The sequence below is a fragment of the Sorghum bicolor genome, chromosome 4, assembly GCF_000003195.3.
Source record: "Sorghum bicolor cultivar BTx623 chromosome 4, Sorghum_bicolor_NCBIv3, whole genome shotgun sequence".
Taxonomy (NCBI): Eukaryota; Viridiplantae; Streptophyta; class Magnoliopsida; order Poales; family Poaceae; genus Sorghum; species Sorghum bicolor.
This window is the reverse complement of record NC_012873.2, coordinates 7,531,501-7,551,343: the sequence shown is the minus strand read 5'-3', so window position 1 is coordinate 7,551,343 and position 19,843 is coordinate 7,531,501. Positions and strand designations below refer to the sequence as shown.

At 48.5% G+C, this 19,843-nt stretch overlaps 3 protein-coding genes, 1 long non-coding RNA gene, 1 other non-coding gene and 1 pseudogene across 5 annotated transcripts; 4 read left to right on the top strand and 2 right to left on the bottom strand.

Moving 5' to 3' along the window:
• LOC8082946 (syntaxin-124) lies at positions 1,053-2,639 on the top strand. Its single transcript, XM_002453482.2, has 2 exons — positions 1,053-1,775; positions 1,855-2,639. The coding sequence occupies exons 1-2, from the start codon at positions 1,329-1,331 to the stop codon at positions 2,353-2,355; spliced, it is 948 nt and encodes a 315-aa protein (XP_002453527.1). The 5' UTR covers positions 1,053-1,328; the 3' UTR covers positions 2,356-2,639.
• On the top strand, positions 3,260-3,330 carry TRNAG-GCC. Its single transcript has one exon. It is a non-coding gene; the product is annotated as a tRNA-Gly (tRNA).
• Positions 7,705-9,651, top strand: LOC110434437. Its single transcript, XR_002451936.1, has 3 exons — positions 7,705-8,070; positions 8,282-8,332; positions 9,617-9,651. It is a non-coding gene; the product is annotated as an uncharacterized LOC110434437 (long non-coding RNA).
• LOC110434436 lies at positions 9,611-10,005 on the bottom strand (annotated as a pseudogene).
• Positions 11,010-11,858, bottom strand: LOC8071670. Its single transcript, XM_002451712.2, has one exon. The coding sequence runs from the start codon at positions 11,701-11,703 to the stop codon at positions 11,185-11,187; it is 519 nt and encodes a 172-aa protein (XP_002451757.2). The 5' UTR covers positions 11,704-11,858; the 3' UTR covers positions 11,010-11,184.
• LOC110435002 lies at positions 12,687-13,308 on the top strand. The gene has a single exon (XM_021460207.1). The coding sequence runs from the start codon at positions 12,715-12,717 to the stop codon at positions 13,012-13,014; it is 300 nt and encodes a 99-aa protein (XP_021315882.1). The 5' UTR covers positions 12,687-12,714; the 3' UTR covers positions 13,015-13,308.

Below are 19,843 nucleotides of genomic sequence, written 5' to 3'. Positions count from 1 at the left end.
TCTATGAGTTTTGAAATTAAATACCTATGACACCATGGAATGAAACTCTCCATTGATAGTGGGTGTTTCATTCAAGTTTCATTTCATTTCACATGACATGGCAACATTGGAAACAACGTTATAAAACTCATCACTGAGACAGACCTAGGCGCGCATCTCCCACCTCTTACACTCCCTTCTCTCGCAACTATGAGAGATTTTGGTAACATGAGAAGCTCAAAGCAAATAAGTATCATATTAATCAGAAAGAAATAAAAACATAAGCGTATATGTTGATAGATTGCTTATTGTTGCCTTGATACAACAATTTAAAAAGAAACAAAATACCCATGTGTACATTGTTCTATTTCCCACTCACACCATTATTTATTTATTTTCTCAAATACGTACAAGTGTGTGTATCACTGTATTAGAAGACGAAGAATGTTTATGTACAAGAAGCCGTTGTCGGCGACAAGAACCAAACTAGGATATTACATTCAAAAAAGACAAATGAAATCACACTTCTCAAGCATTTGTGTGTTCTACATCGTTTCACTCCCCATGTATGTAAACTTGGTGAAATTATAAAGTATATTAAAGAATACTTAATAATATATAACGATTATTCTTACAGATTTTTTGTATATCGAAGATAAAAACGAGTATGATGGCAAAAGTGTACTCCATCAGTTTTAAATTATAAAATGTTTTGGCTTTTGTAAATACATAATTTTTGCTATGCACTTAGATAAAACATTTTGTCTAATATATATATAGTAAAATCAACTTATCTAGAAAAAAACTAAAATGTCTTATATTTTGGAATGATGAGAGTAAAATAACCCATACAAAAAATATGTTGTATCTCTATAGAGTCGAGTATGATATGGCAGTTGTCAGTCCACAAAACATAAACTAAACACTCCTTATATATCAAATCAAGCGGCCAGAAAGGGAAAATTAAACAACATCGCGCATCGCTAAAATCCCACAGATTCGATCCCCCGTGGATCAGAAATCCTAACAAAATGGGATGGAGAAGCATTTCTACTACCCGGCGCGCAGCGCGTGCACACCACACAGAGTACTACACGGGACGCGGCGTGGGCACGTCCATTTCGTCTGCTGGATGCCAGCTCTTCTAGGAATCGAAGGGACTCCTCCTTGCCCCGCCAATTGGCGTCCTTCCCTCCCTCCCTCTCCGCCATTGCCAAGAAACAAGACGTCTCGCGACATTTTTGTTGCCCTTGCTGGCTGCTGCATTTGGTGGTGGCTCGCACACGGCCAGCTGCGCGATCATCGTCGTCTTGCTCGCGCTGTGGCTCCGGCTCCGGCTGTCCGGCAAGATGAACGACCTCTTCACGTCGGCGTCGTTCAAGAAGTACGCGGACCTGAAGCATCAGGTGGTGATGGACGACCTGGAGTCCGGCGTCGGCGGCGGCGAGGCGGAGGGCCCCTGCCTGGACCGGTTCTTCGAGGACGTGGAGGGCGTGAAGGAGGACCTGCGCGGGCTGGAGTCGCTGCACCGGCGGCTGCAGTCGGCGCACGAGGAGAGCAAGACCGCGCACGACGCCCGCGCCGTCAAGGCCCTCCGCGCCCGCATGGACGCCGACGTCGACCAGGTGCTCCGCCGCGCCAAGGCCGTGAAGACCAAGCTGGAGGCGCTCGACCGCGCCAACGCCGCCAGCCGCAGGCTCCCCGGCTGCGGTCCGGGCTCCTCCGCCGACCGCACCCGCACCTCCGTCGTCACCGGCCTCGGCAAGAAGCTCAAGGACCTCATGGACGACTTCCAGGTCGGTACCTGTACGGTACCTGTACCTGGCTCGCTCGATCTTCCATTTATTTGGATCTCTGATCGAAACCTGAACGCAGGGCCTGCGGACGCGGATGGCGGCGGAGTACAAGGAGACGGTGGCGCGGCGGTACTACACGGTGACGGGGGAGGAGGCGGCGGAGGGGACGGTGGAGGCGCTGATCGCGTCGGGGCAGAGCGAGACGTTCCTGCAGAAGGCGATCCAGGAGCAGGCGGCGGCGGCGGGGCGCGCGCAGGTGGTGGACACGGTGTCGGAGATCCAGGAGCGGCGCGACGCGGTGGTGGAGGTGGAGCGCAGCCTCAGGGAGCTCCACCAGGTGTTCCTGGACATGGCGGCGCTGGTGGAGGCGCAGGGACACCAGCTGAACGACATCGAGAGCCACGTGGCGCGCGCCAGCTCCTTCGTGCTCCGCGGCGCCGTCGAGCTCGAGGCCGCCAGGGAGTACCAGAGGAGTGGCCGAAAGTGGGCGTGCGTCGCCCTCGTCGCTGCCGCGTTGCTCGCCGCTGTCGTCGTTCTACCCGTCCTCGTCAACCTCCACCTCCTCAGCCTGAGACGGTAGGTAGATCGTTCATCGTCGGCGGCGGCGTTTCGCGGGACGTCCGCCGGACTCCGCCGTCGATCGATGCATGCATTTCTTCGTCTTGTGCTACCTTAGAATTGAACTTGGATTGCGGTGGAGATTGCGGATCGTTTCGTAGCTAGAGAAACAGTGTTGTACGTGTTGGGTACATTGGAATTGTTGTTTGTTCATTATTCGTTTGAGCCGGCATATATAGTGGTTACCGACGTGGCAACAAAACGATGCCTGAAGCTGAAACGAAAGACACGCCTTTCTCAAAGATACATGAGACTCTTGTCAACACCAGTGCAGCGAGAATCACCCAATAAGTTCACAAAAAAAAAAAGATACATGAGACTCCGTCTTGTTTGACCTCAATGTCCGCACGTCTTCTACGTACTGTACTACTAGTAGCGTGATATATAATGTTGTAATATAACGGCGAGGAATGTTCGTGGCCTGCCGAGAGTGCGGTCTGCGGTGGCAGCAGATGCTGCAGCCTGTGGCGAGGTAAGGACATGTTTGCCGCTACTACTTGTATGTTGAGAATTTGATAGGAAGGGATGGGATTTTTGGGTCTATTTATTTAAACTTATCTACTGAATCTCTAAGATATTTAGTAGTTTTTTTTCACAACAAATTAGTGAATAGTATTTTCAAAACAGGTTCTTTGGTGGCGGCCGTAACTGTACAACGAGATCTTAGAGCTCAGATGCTTTTGGCATTGGTGTGATGCTAGATAGATGATGTAGTCGGCAGCAAATTTGGACGGCGTGGTAAAGTAAACAAGCACGTTCGTCTTCCGTGGAACGGAAAGGGAGAAAGATAAACGCCTTTTGTAAAACAAAGACAGGCCATGTTGAATACCGAAAATAAAATTTTATTATCTGCACTTTCCATCTAAGCACCAGTGGTCTAGTGGTAGAATAGTACCCTGCCACGGTACAGACCCGGGTTCGATTCCCGGCTGGTGCATTTTTGGTGCTTCTATTTTCGCTAGATTTTTGGACTACAAGAACCTGAGCTCATGCTTTCGTCCTTGGAGTAGCTAGAAATTTCGTTATTCTCGTAACAAAGAAAAGATTCTTGCTTTTTCCAGAGCTTCAGTAAAGTGCATATTTTGTATACACATGTATAAACCTGAGTTTGCAACATAGATAAAAAAGAAGAGCTTATAAAAATCATTAGTCTTCAGGATTAGTTGACGGTGTGGTATAGAAATTAAGCATAGCTATGTAACTATAAGGACAAATTAGTAAAACAAAAAAAAAGGTGTAACGGTAAATGGTGCTAATAACATGCTACAGAATTTTTCGTGGCTAGGTCTCGGTTTTTTAACCTAAGATCCGTTTGCACACACGTGTTTTACTCGGTTAGGTAATAATCCGATTACATATAAGCATATTCCAAACAAGGTCTGAATTTAAGTTTTTCTTTTTCAAGACCCAATTACATACACAAACGTTCACATATATGAGCATACATTCACCTCTACGAACACACGCATGCACACCTTACCCTGAGGAGCACCTCCGGAGAATTAAATCGGACTGATAAATCTTAAGATTGACGAAGTCACCACAAACGCATCGCTGTCGACGGGCACATCTTCTACCACTGAAAGCATAGCGCCGTTAAATCATGAAATAAATCTAAAAAAATATGAGCACCCGTGTTAAGTCAAGGATTTGAACCTAGTAGGTATAGATTCCACCACAAGAAATCTAACCAGCTGGTCTATGATCAGTTCGTTGATTATGTAATTTTAGAGCATTGCGCAAATACATATTATTGCTTAAAACAATGATGCTTAAATTTTAGAGCAACTCCAGCAGGGCCCCTACTTAAGCCCCTATAGCTAAATATGGGTGCCCAGGCAAAAAACACCACTCCAGCAGAGCCCCTAATTTGGGGTGGGCAGCCAAATCTTCCCTGCAGACCTCATTCCTGTTGGCCAACAGTCCAACCCCCATCCTGCGTGGTGTGGCAATTATCTCCTCACACCGAACAAACGCAGCTTCCTCATCTCCCTCCAGCGCTAATTTTCACTACCACGCTCCCTCCCTCCACCTCCAACCTCCACCGTTGGGCTTCGCCGCCATCCCTTCCGGTGAGAATGACCTCTCCTCGATGAGCGGGAGCAGCCCCAGCCATGGTTATCGTGAGCGTCGAGCCTCCCCTTCTTGTGGCAATGTGGTAGCAAAATATATGACCCAATGACGAGTGGGTCCCACATGTCATTGTCTGCCAGTTTGGATTTGGAGGCCTTCACTTAGGTGGTACTGTTGGAGTGGAAGCAAAAATTTTAAGCACCCAAAAATAGGGGGAGCACACAAATGAAAAGTAGAGCCCTGTTTCGGGCTACTGCTGGAGTTGCTCTTATATAAAAAAAGGTTACACCATTTTATTTGCTAGCTTCGAATAAAAAACATACCGATCCATGTTTGGTTCCTGGTCACGCCAAGCCCGTCCCTTTCGCAATCGACTCTTTCCGTGGGGCCGCTAATCCGTTACGGTTCCGGGTGCCACGTCGTCACCAAGTTCTAATCAGAGCGCATCCTGCGCACATATATAGATGGATGGAATCCAACTCTTTTTTTTGGTCTGAGAGATCTACAAAAAATCGAGTTGAAGAAGACAAGGAAATCAATCGATCGATCCACCACCTGACCACCATGCCGGAATACCAAGTGGCGCCGACGCCGGCGCCGCCACGACCGTCCAAAAGGTCTCGGCACTTTCAAGAGGCGCGGGCGCCGGTGGTGCCACCGCCGTTTCTACCCAACGAAGTGATCCTCGAACAGATTCTGACGCGCGTCCCGGCAGCTGACACCATTCGCTTCCGGGCGGTCTGCCGAGAGTGGCGCGCCGCGCTCACCTCCGACCACTTCGTCCGGGCGCACCAAGCCGTCGTCAGAGCCGCCGCCCAGCCGCCGTCGCCGGAGATCGTTTTCTTCGCGCCCACCGCCGCAGGCTCCACCACCACGTCCTTCTACTCCTCGAGGCTGCTGCTTACTACGTCATCCGCACAGCAGAACGGCGGCTCGTCGTCGTCGGCCCGCGAGCTCGTCACCGTGCGCGACATGCCCGCCGACGATCTCGTCATCTCCGGCACCAAGCCCTGCCGCGGGCTCACCCTCCTCTTCCAGCCCAGCGTGTCCGCGTACCACGTCTGCAACCTCTCCACCGGAGAGCACGTCTCCCTGCCCCCTTGCCCATGGGCTAGGAGAGTGATCGCCGACGGTCCCTACGTGCTGTCGAGCACCGGGCTCGGCTTCGACCGGGCGGCCAACGAGCACAAGGTGGTCAGGCTCTTCGAGGACTGGAATAAGCAGCCGCACTGCGAGGTGTACGGCCTGAGGTCCGGCGGATGGTGGCGCCCCTGCGCCGGCGACGTGCCGCCGCACGCGCCCAGGGGTCTCTGCAGCCGTCCCCCGGTGTTTGTGGACGGCTACTTCTACTGGCACATGAACACCGAGATGAACTTCTATGGCTGGGAAGCCAGGTCCTTGGCAACGCCGGAGCCCATCCTGTCGCTCGCCGTCGACACCGAGCAGTTCCGGTGGGTACACCCGCCGGAGGAACGGGCGCGCTACGCCTTCCATCTCGCCGACCTCGACGGCTTTCTGTGCCGACCTCGAGGAGGCTCGACGACGACGACGACGACGACGGCGACGTCGCCGTGGACGTTGCGCTGCCGCATCAGCTTGGCGAGCGTGGTGCCTCGGCCGATGGGGGACGCCCTGCGCGCTGGGTTCCGTGTGCTCCCGCTCGGCTCCTCCTCGCCTGGAGGAGAGATCCTTCTCGCCACGAGCCGGCACGAGGTGTACGCCTACGACCCTGAGAGCAACCGTGCTCGCAGGGCGTTCTCCGCGCACGAGTTCGTAGACACCCTGACGCGCGAGTCGGAGCTTCTCCTCAACATCGCCGTACATGAGGAATGGGCCACCCCGGTGTGCCGGCGTCCTGGGGACGACGGTGATGATGTGGGCAAGCTGAAGATGAAGCCTGGCAACCGGACTGTTGCCAGGCAAGGAGGACGAGGACCTACGGACCGGCGCAGAGACGATGTCATTGCTATGGCCGTGCGGATGTTCTGCCTTCATCAGCGTCACAAGAATGGCCTAATACGGCCTAACATCTAGCGCCACTCTCTCGGCAGACCGCACGGAGACGGAAGTGAACGGTGGCATCGGCTGGGACACGGGTCAGAATCTGTTCGAGGATCACTTTCGTTGGGTAGAAACGGTGGCACCACCGGCGGCGCCTCTTGAACGTGCCGAGATATTTCGGACGGTCGTGGCGGCGCCGGCGGCGCTCCGGAATATGAGGAAAAAAACACTAAACAAGCCCTAAATAAAATGGCCTCACACTTTTCTTTACGCATCATTGTCAGGACAAGTAAGCAATGCAACCTGATGAATTGCTTTAAACAAAATGGCCTGATACTTCGGTGATTACTGGGCCTCGCGCGCTAAGCCTACGACTCCGCCGACTCAGCACACGCTTCTACGGCCCGGAACGGGTGGCCCATTAGCCAACTGGTGCTAATTCTGTAGTGCTGTGTACTCGGAAAGGGGAGGATAGAACTCTCTGTAGAGAACGGCGACTGGCCTCACCTCGCCTCGCCGTGCGCCGCCACCCCGCCCCCATCCTCCGTTCCTCTGTGCGCCGTGCCTCCTCCTCTGCACCAGCACCCGGTCGCCAGCCGTGCCCCGCTTCCCGCTCAGCCACGCCCACCGTTAAAGGGATTCAGCCGCGGGCCGACGGCAGCCGACGGAGGCGCTGGGCGCAGAGCACCACCAGGCGGCCTGCCGGCGAACGTCGATTCACCGACGCGCGTCGGTAGATCGGTCTTTCACCTCTGGAAAGCCAGAGAGGTGTGATATGGTTAATTATTTGCCAAATGCAGCGCATGAGTTTGCAAATGACTTTTTGTGAGTTTTTCTTCTCAATGGAACACGGGTAAAGCCTTGATCGTGGAAAAAAAGTTTGAAAATGCCTTTTGCCCAGAGGCGGATCTGCGGCCCAGGCCCTAGTCTTTGGCCCAATAACTCTCCACACCCTTATGTAATTTTTAGCGGTTTGGCCTTGTTTAGATGTGAAATTTTTTGGATTTTACTATTGTAGCATTTTCGTTTGTTTGTGGCAAATATTATCTAATCATAGATTAACTAGAATTAAAAGATTCATCTCGTGATTTACATGTAAACTGTACAATTAGTTTTTATTTTCATCTATATTTAATGTTTAATGTATGTGTCGTAAAATTCGATGTAACAAGAAAGCTTGAAAACTTTTTTATTTTTGGGTGAACTAAACAAGGCCGAAATAATGAAGGCCCAACACCAAAATCTAGCGTCCACAGGCCTCAGCTCAACCTGACCTTCTCCTGCTGCTGACGGACGCCGCACGCGAGGAGCGTTGCAGCCTGCAGGCGCCACCCCGCCGGCCGCTGCTACGCCGCACGCTACCGCCGCTGACCAGCCGCTAGCTGAGCAGCCTCCCAACCCGCCGCAGCGCCGGCCACCGGCCTCCGTGGATCCCTTCGCGAGTCCGTGTCCGTGGCTCCCGCAGGCACCGCGCCGGCCGACCTCCGCGGCTTCGTGCAGGCGCGTTCAAGTCGCAGGCCGCCGGTCACCGTCCCCCGCTCTCGGACTCCCAGGCTCCGGCCTCCAAGCCTCTGGCCCCCGGCCGTGACCCATCCGCCCCCTTGTGAGCATATTTTCGTTTCTTTTTCAATTTCTCTACTCAATTTCCATTCAGATTCAATATTTCGATTGCATTGAAAAATTAGAAGTGAAATTAGAGATATGGATGATGGATTTACAGAATCAGTGAATCCTCGGAAGATTGGAAATGTATGTTTAATAATTAATCTTTCTTATGACCTTTTCATTTTTATTTTCATCTTATCCATATAAAGAACTTTACGAGGACATGAAAGATGCAAATGCACCACCTCACTAGATACTAGGTATTTATTTTCATCTCATTATATCTATCGTACAACATTTTGTAACTTCTTAAAGGCCCTAGTCTCGAGTAAAACCTGGATCCACCACTGGAATGCAGCGCATGAGTTTGCAAATGCCTTTTGCCTAACAGTCAATAGATGCCCTGTTTATTTTTTGTCATTGTTTATATTAATATAGATTTAGATATAGATAGTTAGTTATTTTAGTTCATTACCTGCTGTTTAATACAAATAATGCCGAGTATATTATTCTTTGCTTGGTGTTGGGTGTCATTAAACTTGGTGTTATGAGGTGTGGTAGCCTTTTGGTACTGTAAACGATGGTAGAGTGGCATCTTATGATTGATGTTTTTTGGTTAATTCGGAGCACTTGGTTAGTAGGATGGAAAAGAAAACAATGGTAGCTGACATGATTCTGGGCCTTATATTTGCACTAGATACAATTGCACGCTTTTGGCTCTACTCTTTTTTTTTTTCTGAACTGCATCTGCAAGGCATTGATTTCGTAATATCTTGGAATTATACAATGGTAGCTGAAATCATTGTCATGCTATCTGACCTTGTTCTAGAAGTGAGATCAACGTTTTTAATTATTTGCTAGTATTTATTAGTACACTAGATTGGGTACAATAGATCACTGGCTTTTCTGGAAGAACACTCTCAAACAGTGAGATATATGATTCCATTTTTATACCTTTTTGAAAGGTGCATGTCAACTACAACAAAGTTGATGGTGCTAGGCTGCTAGCTCTATGTTCCTTGTACTCTTTTACTTCAGTAGTGGTTTTGTCTTCTTCATGATACCAATAGTGCCCTGAACTAATAAACTGTTTTTAAAATCTAGTATACATGGAATTGCATTGCTTGGATTTTTACAGAAAAGAAGTTATCCTTGTTGGTTAGGCCTCAATTTTTACATAAATGAAATGGTTCTTATTGCATTGTTACGAGATTATGCTTATTCTGTGTACAAATTTGCTGTGTAAAGAGGAGCCATGTTTTTTTTTTGTGTGGAGAGAACCAAACTCCATGTAGAGAAAAGGTTTACTCTTTAGAGAAAGAATAAATTTACTTGTGGAAGCAGAGAGATGTCATGCTTGTTTGCATAGAGATAGCTGTCTTTGGAGATATGTTTTTAATCATCCAAACAGCATTTGAAATTGTTTCTTAGAAAACTATTCCATGTGCACCCAAACAAGAAAATTGAATTGAACTACCAGGTATTTCATTTCTTTTTAAATCTAATTCCTAGAATATGATTCCTGGAATGAGTTTCAGTTCTAGTTATCCAAACAGGCTGAAGCATCGGACTCGCTACTCACGAGGATGAACGGTGTCAAGAGGTTTGGCGGTGGCCGGGTGCCCACGGGGACTCCATCCCTTGCATGGTCTTCTGTCGTCATGGTCGCCTCCCTCCTCACTGGTGCCTCCATCGTCCACAATATCTACAAGCCTGACATGGTTCGTCTGTACAACCCTTCCACCCCCGCCACTGTGCACACCACCTGTTCGGCCCAATCCCTACACGAGATCCTGCTCATTCTTTCCTCTTTTTTTTTTTTCACTTCCCGCTCCTGCAGACCATTCCACCTGTGGAGATTGCCAGCGGAGGCAAGGACCAGGAGAGCTGAGTTGCGAATGGCTGGACACTACATGCAAGAGAGGCTGGGCATGAAGAAGTGAAGAACCGGCTGTCAACACTTTTGATATTTTTCTTGTTCAACACAAGCAACGTTTTGTTCTCTGAGGCGACATAGTATTTGCTACCTTAAGGCTCCTGGTCGCGCATAACCATGGCCCATGGGGTTATTCAGTTTCTTGTGTTCACAGGTTTATTCACAACCATGCCAATGTCAGCAACAGACAAGTATATGTATATGTATTTTCTTCCACACTTTTTTTTTGGTCTGCGATGATGATAGTCATGGTCTCCTAATTGTGGGAGCATCGGCGGCTAGTTACGCAGTTGGGATTATAACAATAATGCCATTCAGTTTCGTTCCATCATTTGTTCGTTCAGTGCTTCAATTGGAGGTTAATTAACGAGGCACGCAAAGAAACCTGCTTATTAATTATTGAGTTGTATCATTGTATGTACTGGGCTACTGGCCAATTAATAAGATCTTGATCGAGCTTAACTTGAGGGAGACAAGCGGCAATACAATTCACTTGTACCGTCACAGGCTCACAGCATATCAAAGCCAAGAATGAACAACTGCACTACCACTACCATGCCTAACGCTATACAACTGATACAAGGCCTTCTTTAGTTTCGAAAAAATTTTGGATTTCGGCACTGTAGCATTTTCGTTTTTATTTGACAAATATTATTCAATCATGGACTAACTAGGCTTAAAAGATTCATCTCGTGATTTACAGGCAAACTGTGCAATTAGTTTTTATTTTCATCTATATCTAATGTTTCATGTATGTGCTCCAAGGTTTGATGTGACGGAGAATCTTGAAAAGATTTTGGTTTTCGGGGTGAACTAAGCCTTGTTTAGTTCCGAAAAGTGAAAAGTTTTCGGTACTGTAGCGCTTTCGTTTGTTTGTGACAAATATTATCCAATCATGGACTAACTAGGATTAAAAGATTCGTCTCGTGATTTACAGATAAACTGTGTAATTAGTTTTTGTTTTCATTTATATTTAATATTTCATGCCTGTGGCACAAAATTCGATGTGACGGAGAATCTTGAAAACTTTTTGATTTTCAGGGTGAACTAAACAAGGCCTAAACAAGGCCCAAGTGTCTCACTAATGACTAGTCGCTACACTGAAATTGACTGAGTTCATGGCACCGCCCAAATTCAGAGCGCGCCCCTGTCTGTCGATCACTTGAGACCATGTGTCTATGGCGCCGGTGGAGCAGTGATGGTCGGAGTCGGAGCGTTTAGGCGAAAAAGAGCTGGTTTCATTCCACGCCGGCGAGCCCCGCCGTCGTCCCACGGCGCTTGCCTTGCGTACCGCGCGGAGAAGGACCGCGACAGGTTCTCGGGCTCCGCCGCCGCGCCGCCATCGTCGAAGTTCTGCGCGTACTCCTCGTGCCCGTACTGCTGCTGCTCCTTCACCGACGACCCGCTCCTGCTCATGACGGCCGCCTTCCTCCTGCTGCCCCTCGCGATCCACGCCCGCAGCGCGCGGACCACGCCGCCTGCTCCTGGCCGGGCCGCGCGCCCGCGGAGCTCGCCGTCGCTGTCGTTGTCGCCGTCGCTGCTCATGTGGCCGCCTCCGGAGCCGCATGACGCGAAGGTGGCCGCGAAGGCGGCCGGCATGGACATCTGCCTCTGGAGCTCGTGTGCCGCGACGGGCATGTACGGGCTTGTGCCGCCACGGCGTCGGCGGGACGCTTCCGGGGTGGTGGCCATCATCAGCGCAGCAGGTCTAGCACGGCGGCGGCGAGGTGGCAGTGTTGATTAATTGGTTCCAGGCTTCCAGGGAGTTCCACGCTGCTATGTGGATGTTGATGTGACTGTGGCGCGTATGTCCACAAATAAATAGCTTCCGGAGATTTTTTTTTAAAAAAAAAAAATTAGCTAGAAATATATCGAGTAATATTAATATTTGTATCTACAAATAAATATATTATAAAAACATATTTTATGCTTAATTTTATAATTACATATATTACATATGATAAATATTAATATATTTATATATATATATATATATTTGATCAAATATAAAAAATAGTTTATCAGAAACGAGACATGTATCCGGACAGAGTAAACTTTGACATTTTGATTTTTGATGAAAGCAGGATAATTCGTCGGTGGACAAGTCGACACCCAGCACAGTCAAAAGGGGCTGCTCGGGCCTACGTAGCTGCGTCAAGCTCGGCCCGCGCAGGAACCGCCACAGAGACAGCCCAGGTCCATCCATCGATCACGCGGCAGGTCAGACGTTTGCTCCCGCTGGGCCTTATGGATGCGCTCTAGTTCCTGCTCCGTATCGCACCGCACGGGCAGGCACGGCCGCACCCGCACGCCTCCGCTTTCGCAGCAACACCCCCGCCACCGCCACCGCCAGGCGCCAGCCAGCCGTCCTCGCTTTCGTCATTCGCGTCCAGAAGCGTTTCCGGTTCCGGCGCACTCAACATTCCATTCCGATCCACGCGGTCCTTCTCTGCCGCCCTTCCGTCCAGGTTCCAGCTTCCAAGACTCTTCCCAGTCCAGTCGTCCCAGCCGCAGAAAAGCCAAACCCACCCACACTTTTGGCCTCACCCCCGACCGATCAAACGAGGCGGCTCGCTCGCTACCGACCCGTCGCCGTCGGCCGGACTTACTTGAGCAAGTCTTCCTTCTCCATTCCATCGCCCGCCCCTTCCATGCACTTCACAAACGCACGCGTGTATATATATATACACCCCGCACCATGCCACCATGGCTGCAGCAAGCTCTCCCAGCAAGCACCACAATCACCATAGCAGTATTTCCTTCTCCGCCCTCCGTGTTGCTCCTTACGTCCGCTACAGGCTCGGTTTTGATCCTTGGCTCGGCGTCAGAAGCATGGCAGCAGCTGGCAATAAGTCATCGGCCACGGCCACCATGGAGGAGACGGCGGCGGCGGCGGGCGCCGCCGCGCGTGGTGGTCGGCGCGGGATTGACCGGCAGGCCGTCGATAGGGGCATCGCCTACCTGCTCATGGTGGCCGCCCTCGTCGCCACGTACGCGCTTCACTAGAGCTCCGCTCCACGGCGGCAGAGAGCTCCCGCAGGAAAGGAGAGAAGGCTTTTCGTGAGCTTTGCTTCCCCTTCCCGGCCGGCGCGGCGGCCTCAGCCTGAGAGTTCCCCTGCACCAAACTTCATTCATTTGTTTTCCACTCTTGTATGGAGATGGAGACGCCTGTGTACGTACTGTGGTTTAGTCTGTACCATTAAAAAAATTGTTTTGTATATGCTCTTTCTGTGATTAATCTGTAAAAATTGTTCGTTTGTTGCCAAAACATTCACTATTACCATGGTTTGGTCTTCTGTCTATCTTTATTATGTTGTGCATGGGTTCGACACCGAGAGTTTGCAGCGTGACCAAATTTGTCATCACCGTGTATTTTAGCTCTATATATAGCACAGTTCCGACGTTTATTTTCAATACGCATGTGAACTAGGATCTTCAAAGGTGTAACCTGTACATTAATGTATCTTATAAATCCTTCAATTAGAGATATAATAAGGACATTAGGATATCCATATGGTCCTCGTCTCCTTAATTTGATTTTATTTATTTATTTATCACATATTGATGTACAATAAATGAGTTGTACACTATGAAAAGAAAGATACAAAAGGTCAATTTTAATGTATGTTTTATGAGAATATCATGCATATTAAATAGGGTGCCACATAAGTAAAATTACAGACTTAACAGGGTCATTAAATGAAGAAGTTTCATCCTATGAGAGAGGAATTTCATCCCCGTAAAACTCAAGTGGCTAGTCTTAGTAATTGTGTCATAAAACTATACATTAAGGGAGTGTTTGGCTAAAAACGTGGAGCGGAGCTAAAAAAAACATGGAGCAAAGCAGTCCGAAACACCCTCTAAGACTGACCTAACAAGTCTAATAATGAGGGAGCACAATTTTAGCCGTCGTTCCCAGCTAGTCGCTCATTAACAACATAGGCCCTCGACTTCCAAGTCAACGCAAAAAAGGCAAAATCTACATCGAGAGCTGACCAACTTGGAAGGGGATACACACGAGCAACAACAAAAGCTGACCAACAAGGGAACTATAATCACAACGAGACCATTACCCCACCCATGGGCTAGAGCTACATCAAGCACTCTCAGTACGTTAATATGCCTCCCGAATCAACACAAAAAAGGCCACATCATCACACTTTTGGAGCCTTGCGCCTTCAGTGACCCATATATTGCGGCAAGATACCTTTGAGATCCTAAGTTCATAGAGGCATGGTTGATGGACCCAATATCGGTGTCCATGGCCTAACCACCATATGTGCTAATAGCCACAGTTGTGGTTGTTGGATCTCTACCACCAAGCCGTACTCAAGGTGTTGATACAAAAGCTAGATCTGCAAACACAAAGGGCTAATATCCGATTTTAAACGTTAAGGCGTGCCAGCCGATTTGACCTTACTATCGGCAAAGGTGATAACTCGAATACTTTGGTCCTGACAACAGCGATGCGCCCGGATGCCACGACCAAGAGGTATTCACGCGGAACTTGAGAATACGCCGAGCTTAAGTCGACGAATTCCTAAGAACTCGTAATGAAAAAGGAAAATATGACGAAGTCGTCGAAAAAGTAGATGCTGGAATATGAATAAAACTTGTGTTTGATTGATTGATAGATCTCGATCACAAGGCCCTAGGGTCTATATTTATACCCTGCTCAAAGAGCTACAACCAGACACGACTAGAATTCGAATTCTAAATTTAAACAGAATCCGTGTACAAAACGATCTAAATAACTAAGGAAAACATAAAACTATCCTTCCGTGACAAACTGGGACACCACCACGGATCAATCGGCAACCTTCAAGTCTTCCTTCCATATCATCGGCAGACTCCCCATCGGCAACGGTTAACACTGGCCATCGGTATAAACACATCACCATCCATGGACTTAGCCACATTCAGCTGTCTTCTTATCGGCAACCACCCTCATCGGCAACTCTCCTGCAGATCAGTTATCATTGCCCTTTTCTTGCCGATCTACACTCTACCGATCCTGGGTACGTGTCCAAAAACGGTATCAACACATGCCCCCCAATTTCGGAGTATGAAATCATTAATGCTCCGAAATTCTCTGCAGTAATGATGCCTTTCCGCAATTAATTCCCCCAATTTGGTAACCGACAACCTTAATCTGAACAACTTTGATCCGAATCCTCCACAGATTCCTCGAAATCCTCAACCCCCCAAACGGACATTTCCACTTTAGTCGCCCATCGACAATATTACCGTTACAGAGAGCTGCCGATGGACTGACCAGGACGTCCCGCACAGCGAAATATCTCAACCTCCCAAACGGTCATCTCCACTTTATTCGTCCATCGGCAATATTACCGTTACAAGACGCTACCGATGGACCGACCAGGAAATCTCGCACAGTAAAATATCTCCAGATCACGACCGTTTCCTGTCAAATCACCTGCACAACCCCTTGATTACCGTGCGAACAGTTACCATATCCTCCTGAGTATCCTCGGATTTCACGGATACGGCGAAGTGATAAGTCGGATTTACCCTTGCCTATTTTGTCCTATAAATAGTTCCTTCTCGGGTACTCCTTCTCCATCGCATCATTTCATAGTTCCAACTCCACCTTCCTGGCGGCGCTGTTCGAGATCTCCAAGAACTCCAACAAAGCCCCTTCTTCACCGACCTTGAAGCCTTTGATCACCATTTTTGTGAGGAGATGGCCATCAACTTCACCGTTCCTGAGGTTCTTCACCCTACCTCTCGTACTTTTATCATATCCTCGTTCATTCACAATTTATTTTACTGAATATTCTTCTTTTTTTTCTTTTGCTCTTCTTTTTATCCTTGAAACCATTAGGATCTGTCCAATAAAATTGTCATCCGTACCGATCAACCACATCTCCAATGCCTTGGTCCGTTAGGGGATCCAGATCCCATCGACCTTATCAACGCAGAAACAAACAGAATCCCCTTTAGAACCGAGAATTTTTCTTTGGATCTGTGGAAGGATACCTTCCGTTCCTGGCCCAGTCCTACCGTGGGATGGAAGGATTGGTTTTTGAGAGTCAGCCACTCAAACAAAGTCCAATGGGGTGAGAGAAAACTGGATCAATGCATCAGGTTGTCCATTGCCGATATGCATAGGAATGAGTCATTGCTGATAGCTGCATCTTATTTCTGGTCGGACACTCTTAATGCCTTTGTCTTTGGTCACGGCCCTGCTTCCCCCACACTTGCCGATGTGGTTATGCTCATCGGCCTAGATGTATCTTCTGCCGATAGCACCCACTTTTTTGATACTAAACCCAGTGCCAAGGTAGAAACTCGCTCCATCGGCGGTTGGTCAGGGTACATCCAAAAATACAAACGAACAGGCCCTGTCAACATAAAGGAACAGACCAGCTTCCTGAACATGTGGTTGGACAAATTTGTATTTTATGGTCGATCGGCAGGACCAACTTCTGTCTATCTGGCAGTAGCAGAAAGACTAGCCAATGGTGGCCGATTTCCCCTCGGCCGATACCTGCTTGGCGCGGCTTACCACCTCCTTCATCAAGTAACCAGGAAACTCTTGCTCGGCCAGTCCATCGGCAACCTAGGAGGACCCTGGCGGTTTATCAATATGTGGCTTAGCCTTCACATGCACAAGCGTCTTGAATTCAACCTCTTCACACAACGCTTCCCTAGGGACATAGCCAAGGATTATGAACTAGATGAAGAAGAATCGGCAACTCACTCTCCTCTGAACTTTGGCGAGGCTGTCATTGTTCTTCCTGGCACTGGTGGCAACGCAGACCAGGTCAGCCGATTCTTTAAAACCTTGTACGAAGGCCTGACCAGAGAGCAGTGAGCGTGGATGCCTTATGAAGATCCACATACTATGTTTCCTTTGGTTTTCCATCCATTCAATGACGCTCTCAACAAGGATCATGATGTGATGATGGCACTGATCACTCCCAGAGCTATACCAGTGAATTTCTTTGGCAGTGGGAAAACTTCCAACCAGACTTACGAGTTCTACAACCCATCGGCACTAGCCCGTCAACTAGCTTTCGGCCAGCTGCCGATCGCACTCTGTTATGACGATGTGATAAAACCTAGGGAAGCCATCACTAACCTTCACGAGTGGATTCGAGTAGCTCAATCGCCACCGAGTGCCGATACAGATGTAGATTTGTCAGAGTGGATTCCAGCCCTCTTCATCACTCAGGCGTACAAACAATGGTGGGAAGAATGGAAGGAGCATTTGTTCTGCAAATCGGTTCTCACGTACCGCGGCATGATCGACCCTCAGTACAGAGTTCCTGATAACACTGTAAGTATTTCCAAACCGATGCCTCAATTCTTTCACTTTTATTTCCATCGGTAACTCACTCTGTGTATCACATTGCAGGTTGATAACATTCCTCCATCGGTCAGCAGGAGCGGCAAGCCGATTGATCTTTTTCCATCATGCCCGATCTCCTCAATCGGCAACAACGCTCCTACCTTGGCTGCCATAATGCATCGAGGTGTACGCCTCAAGAAGGTCACCACCAAGCATTCAAAGACATCTCCATCGGTAGCCGCCTCTGCTTTGGCGCAAGCCTTTAAGGTAAACCTTCAAATTTCTTTACCAATTTCATTCTTCTAGCTAATATGCCTGTACTCACGAATCTTCATCGTTGTACCAGCAAACTGGCACATCGGCAAGGACCAGAAGCACAAGTGCCGATGCCCCCCAGTCCAGCCAGCCGAAGAGAAAAGGTGCCAAGAGTACCAGAGCACAAACATAGCGCCAAAGAGTAGCAACGCCTCCTCCTCCCCCGGTATCTCTAATTCCGGTAGAATCTTCTCCCTCTTCTCTAGAAACACAGACACAGCAAGTACCATCTCCTTCTCAGCCGCAAGAAGCACCCCAAGTGGAAGAACCCCAAGCAGAAGAGCCCCAGCCGGAAGTACCTCAGTCAGAAGACACATCGGCTGACGTGCACGAGCAAACTACCGATCCAGCAGGTTCCATTATAGCATCGGTAGTTTCCTCCATTCAGACAAGTATTGCTCCTCCTCAAGGTAACATATTTTTCATGAAATTATTGCCGATGAACCTATTTTCCCTACCTTATAATTACCTTTGTTTTTCTCTCAGCTGACATAGTCCCATCGGCAACCCCAGCCGATCAACTTGTAGTTCCATCGGCATCTTCCAGTCAGAGGCGAGAGATTGCCTTAAAACAAGTAAGTTATCCAATCTCTGTTTGTATCATTTATCAATACTTGACCATAGAATAACTCGTTTTATTCCTTTTTTTAGGAGCAAGACTCTCCCGACAGTTTGTTCTCTTTCGCCATCGACATCTCCGAAGATGAAGGTGAGGAAGCAAGCTCCTCTCGGGCAGTTGGAATCACATCGGCAGAGATCAGGGCAAAATTGGAAGAATTGTCGACCCTCCTCCATCAAAACACAGCCCAACTAATCAATGATTCTAATCTGGCCAAGGCTTTGTTCAAGACCCTTAGAGGCCAAATCCCTGCCGATGCTGAAGAAGTTCTCTTTCAAGCTGCACATCTAGAGAGTCGTCTACTGCAGTACCAGAGGGCTACCCAACGTCTTGCCGATAGAGCTGCAACGTCTTGCCGATAGAGCTGCTCATGCCCAGCTCTCTGAGGAGATGATGAAGGTGAAGCTCCTTGCCGATGAGAAGCACAAGAACATCGGCATCTTAAAGTCCTCGGGAGATGCTCTGAAGCATAAGATCTCTGATCTGTCAGCAAAAAGAGAGGCCCTGCTGGCAGAACTCAAGCAAGTGGAAGAAGCCTTGTCCCAGGCTCAACAAGAGGAGAACCAGCTGCCTGAGGTGATCAAGCGTCTTGAGCAAGAGCGAAATGTCCAAGCCCGCACGGCGCTGTAAATGAAGAAGAAGTTGAAGCCAGTGGAAGGCTCTGCCGATGAAGACATCAAAGAGATAGAAGCAGCCAACCAAATCCGCCTACGCGCTATATCAGCTATCCAGGCGCTGTTGACCATGTGAGCTCTTCATCCGCAACACACTTGCCCCTTTCTGCTTTCCAACCTTCCTGATATTTAGTCTAGCCGATAGGACTGTTATCAGCACCTTTTAAAACATTAAGTCCGGCCCCAGACACATTTTGATCCAGCCGATAGGAGTGTTATCGGCACTTATACTTTCATGCATCGACCCATATGCTGGGGTAGTACTTCTTTAAATATTTGCCATTTAATGCTCTGGGAAATTCAACTCCTTCGAGGGTTTCTAAAATATAAGCATTACCAGGAGTCGATCGAGTTATTCGATAGGGACCCTCCCAATTGAGAGACCAGTTCCCAAATTTTGAACTCTTAGTCCCGATCGGTAAGATTAATTTCCATACTAAGTCTCTATCGGCAAACTCCTTAGCTTTTACCCTCTTATCTTACCATCTGGCAACTCTCTTCTTATTCTCTTCTATACTCATCAAAGCCCTCAGCCGATGTCCTGCTAGATCATCCAACTCGTCTGTCATCAAGGTAGCATAATCATCGGCAGCCAATTGATCTTGAAATGATAGTCGCCTAGACCCAGTCTTAATTTCCCAAGGTAGCACTGCATCATGCCCATACACCAACTGATAAGGTGAAACCTTGGTCGATCCATGGCAAGCCATCCGGTATGACCATAAAGCTTCGTTTAACAACGTGTGCCACTTCCTAGGACTTTCTTCAATCTTTCGTTTAATAAGCTTGATAATTCCTTTGTTAGATGCCTCGGCCTGCCCATTAGCTTGAGCATAGTAAGGAGAAAAGTTTAATACTTTAATTCCCATACCGATTGCAAATTCATCAAACTTCCCCGATGTGAACATAGTA

Coding starts and splice junctions, on each gene's coding strand:
- LOC8082946 (XM_002453482.2), top strand. CDS start 1,329: ATGAACGACCTCTTCACGTCGGCGTCGTTCAAGAAGTACGCGGACCTG. Junction 1,776..1,854: donor ACCTCATGGACGACTTCCAG/GTCGGTACCTGT, acceptor ACCTGAACGCAG/GGCCTGCGGACGCGGATGGC.
- LOC8071670 (XM_002451712.2), bottom strand. CDS start 11,703: ATGATGGCCACCACCCCGGAAGCGTCCCGCCGACGCCGTGGCGGCACA.
- LOC110435002 (XM_021460207.1), top strand. CDS start 12,715: ATGGCTGCAGCAAGCTCTCCCAGCAAGCACCACAATCACCATAGCAGT.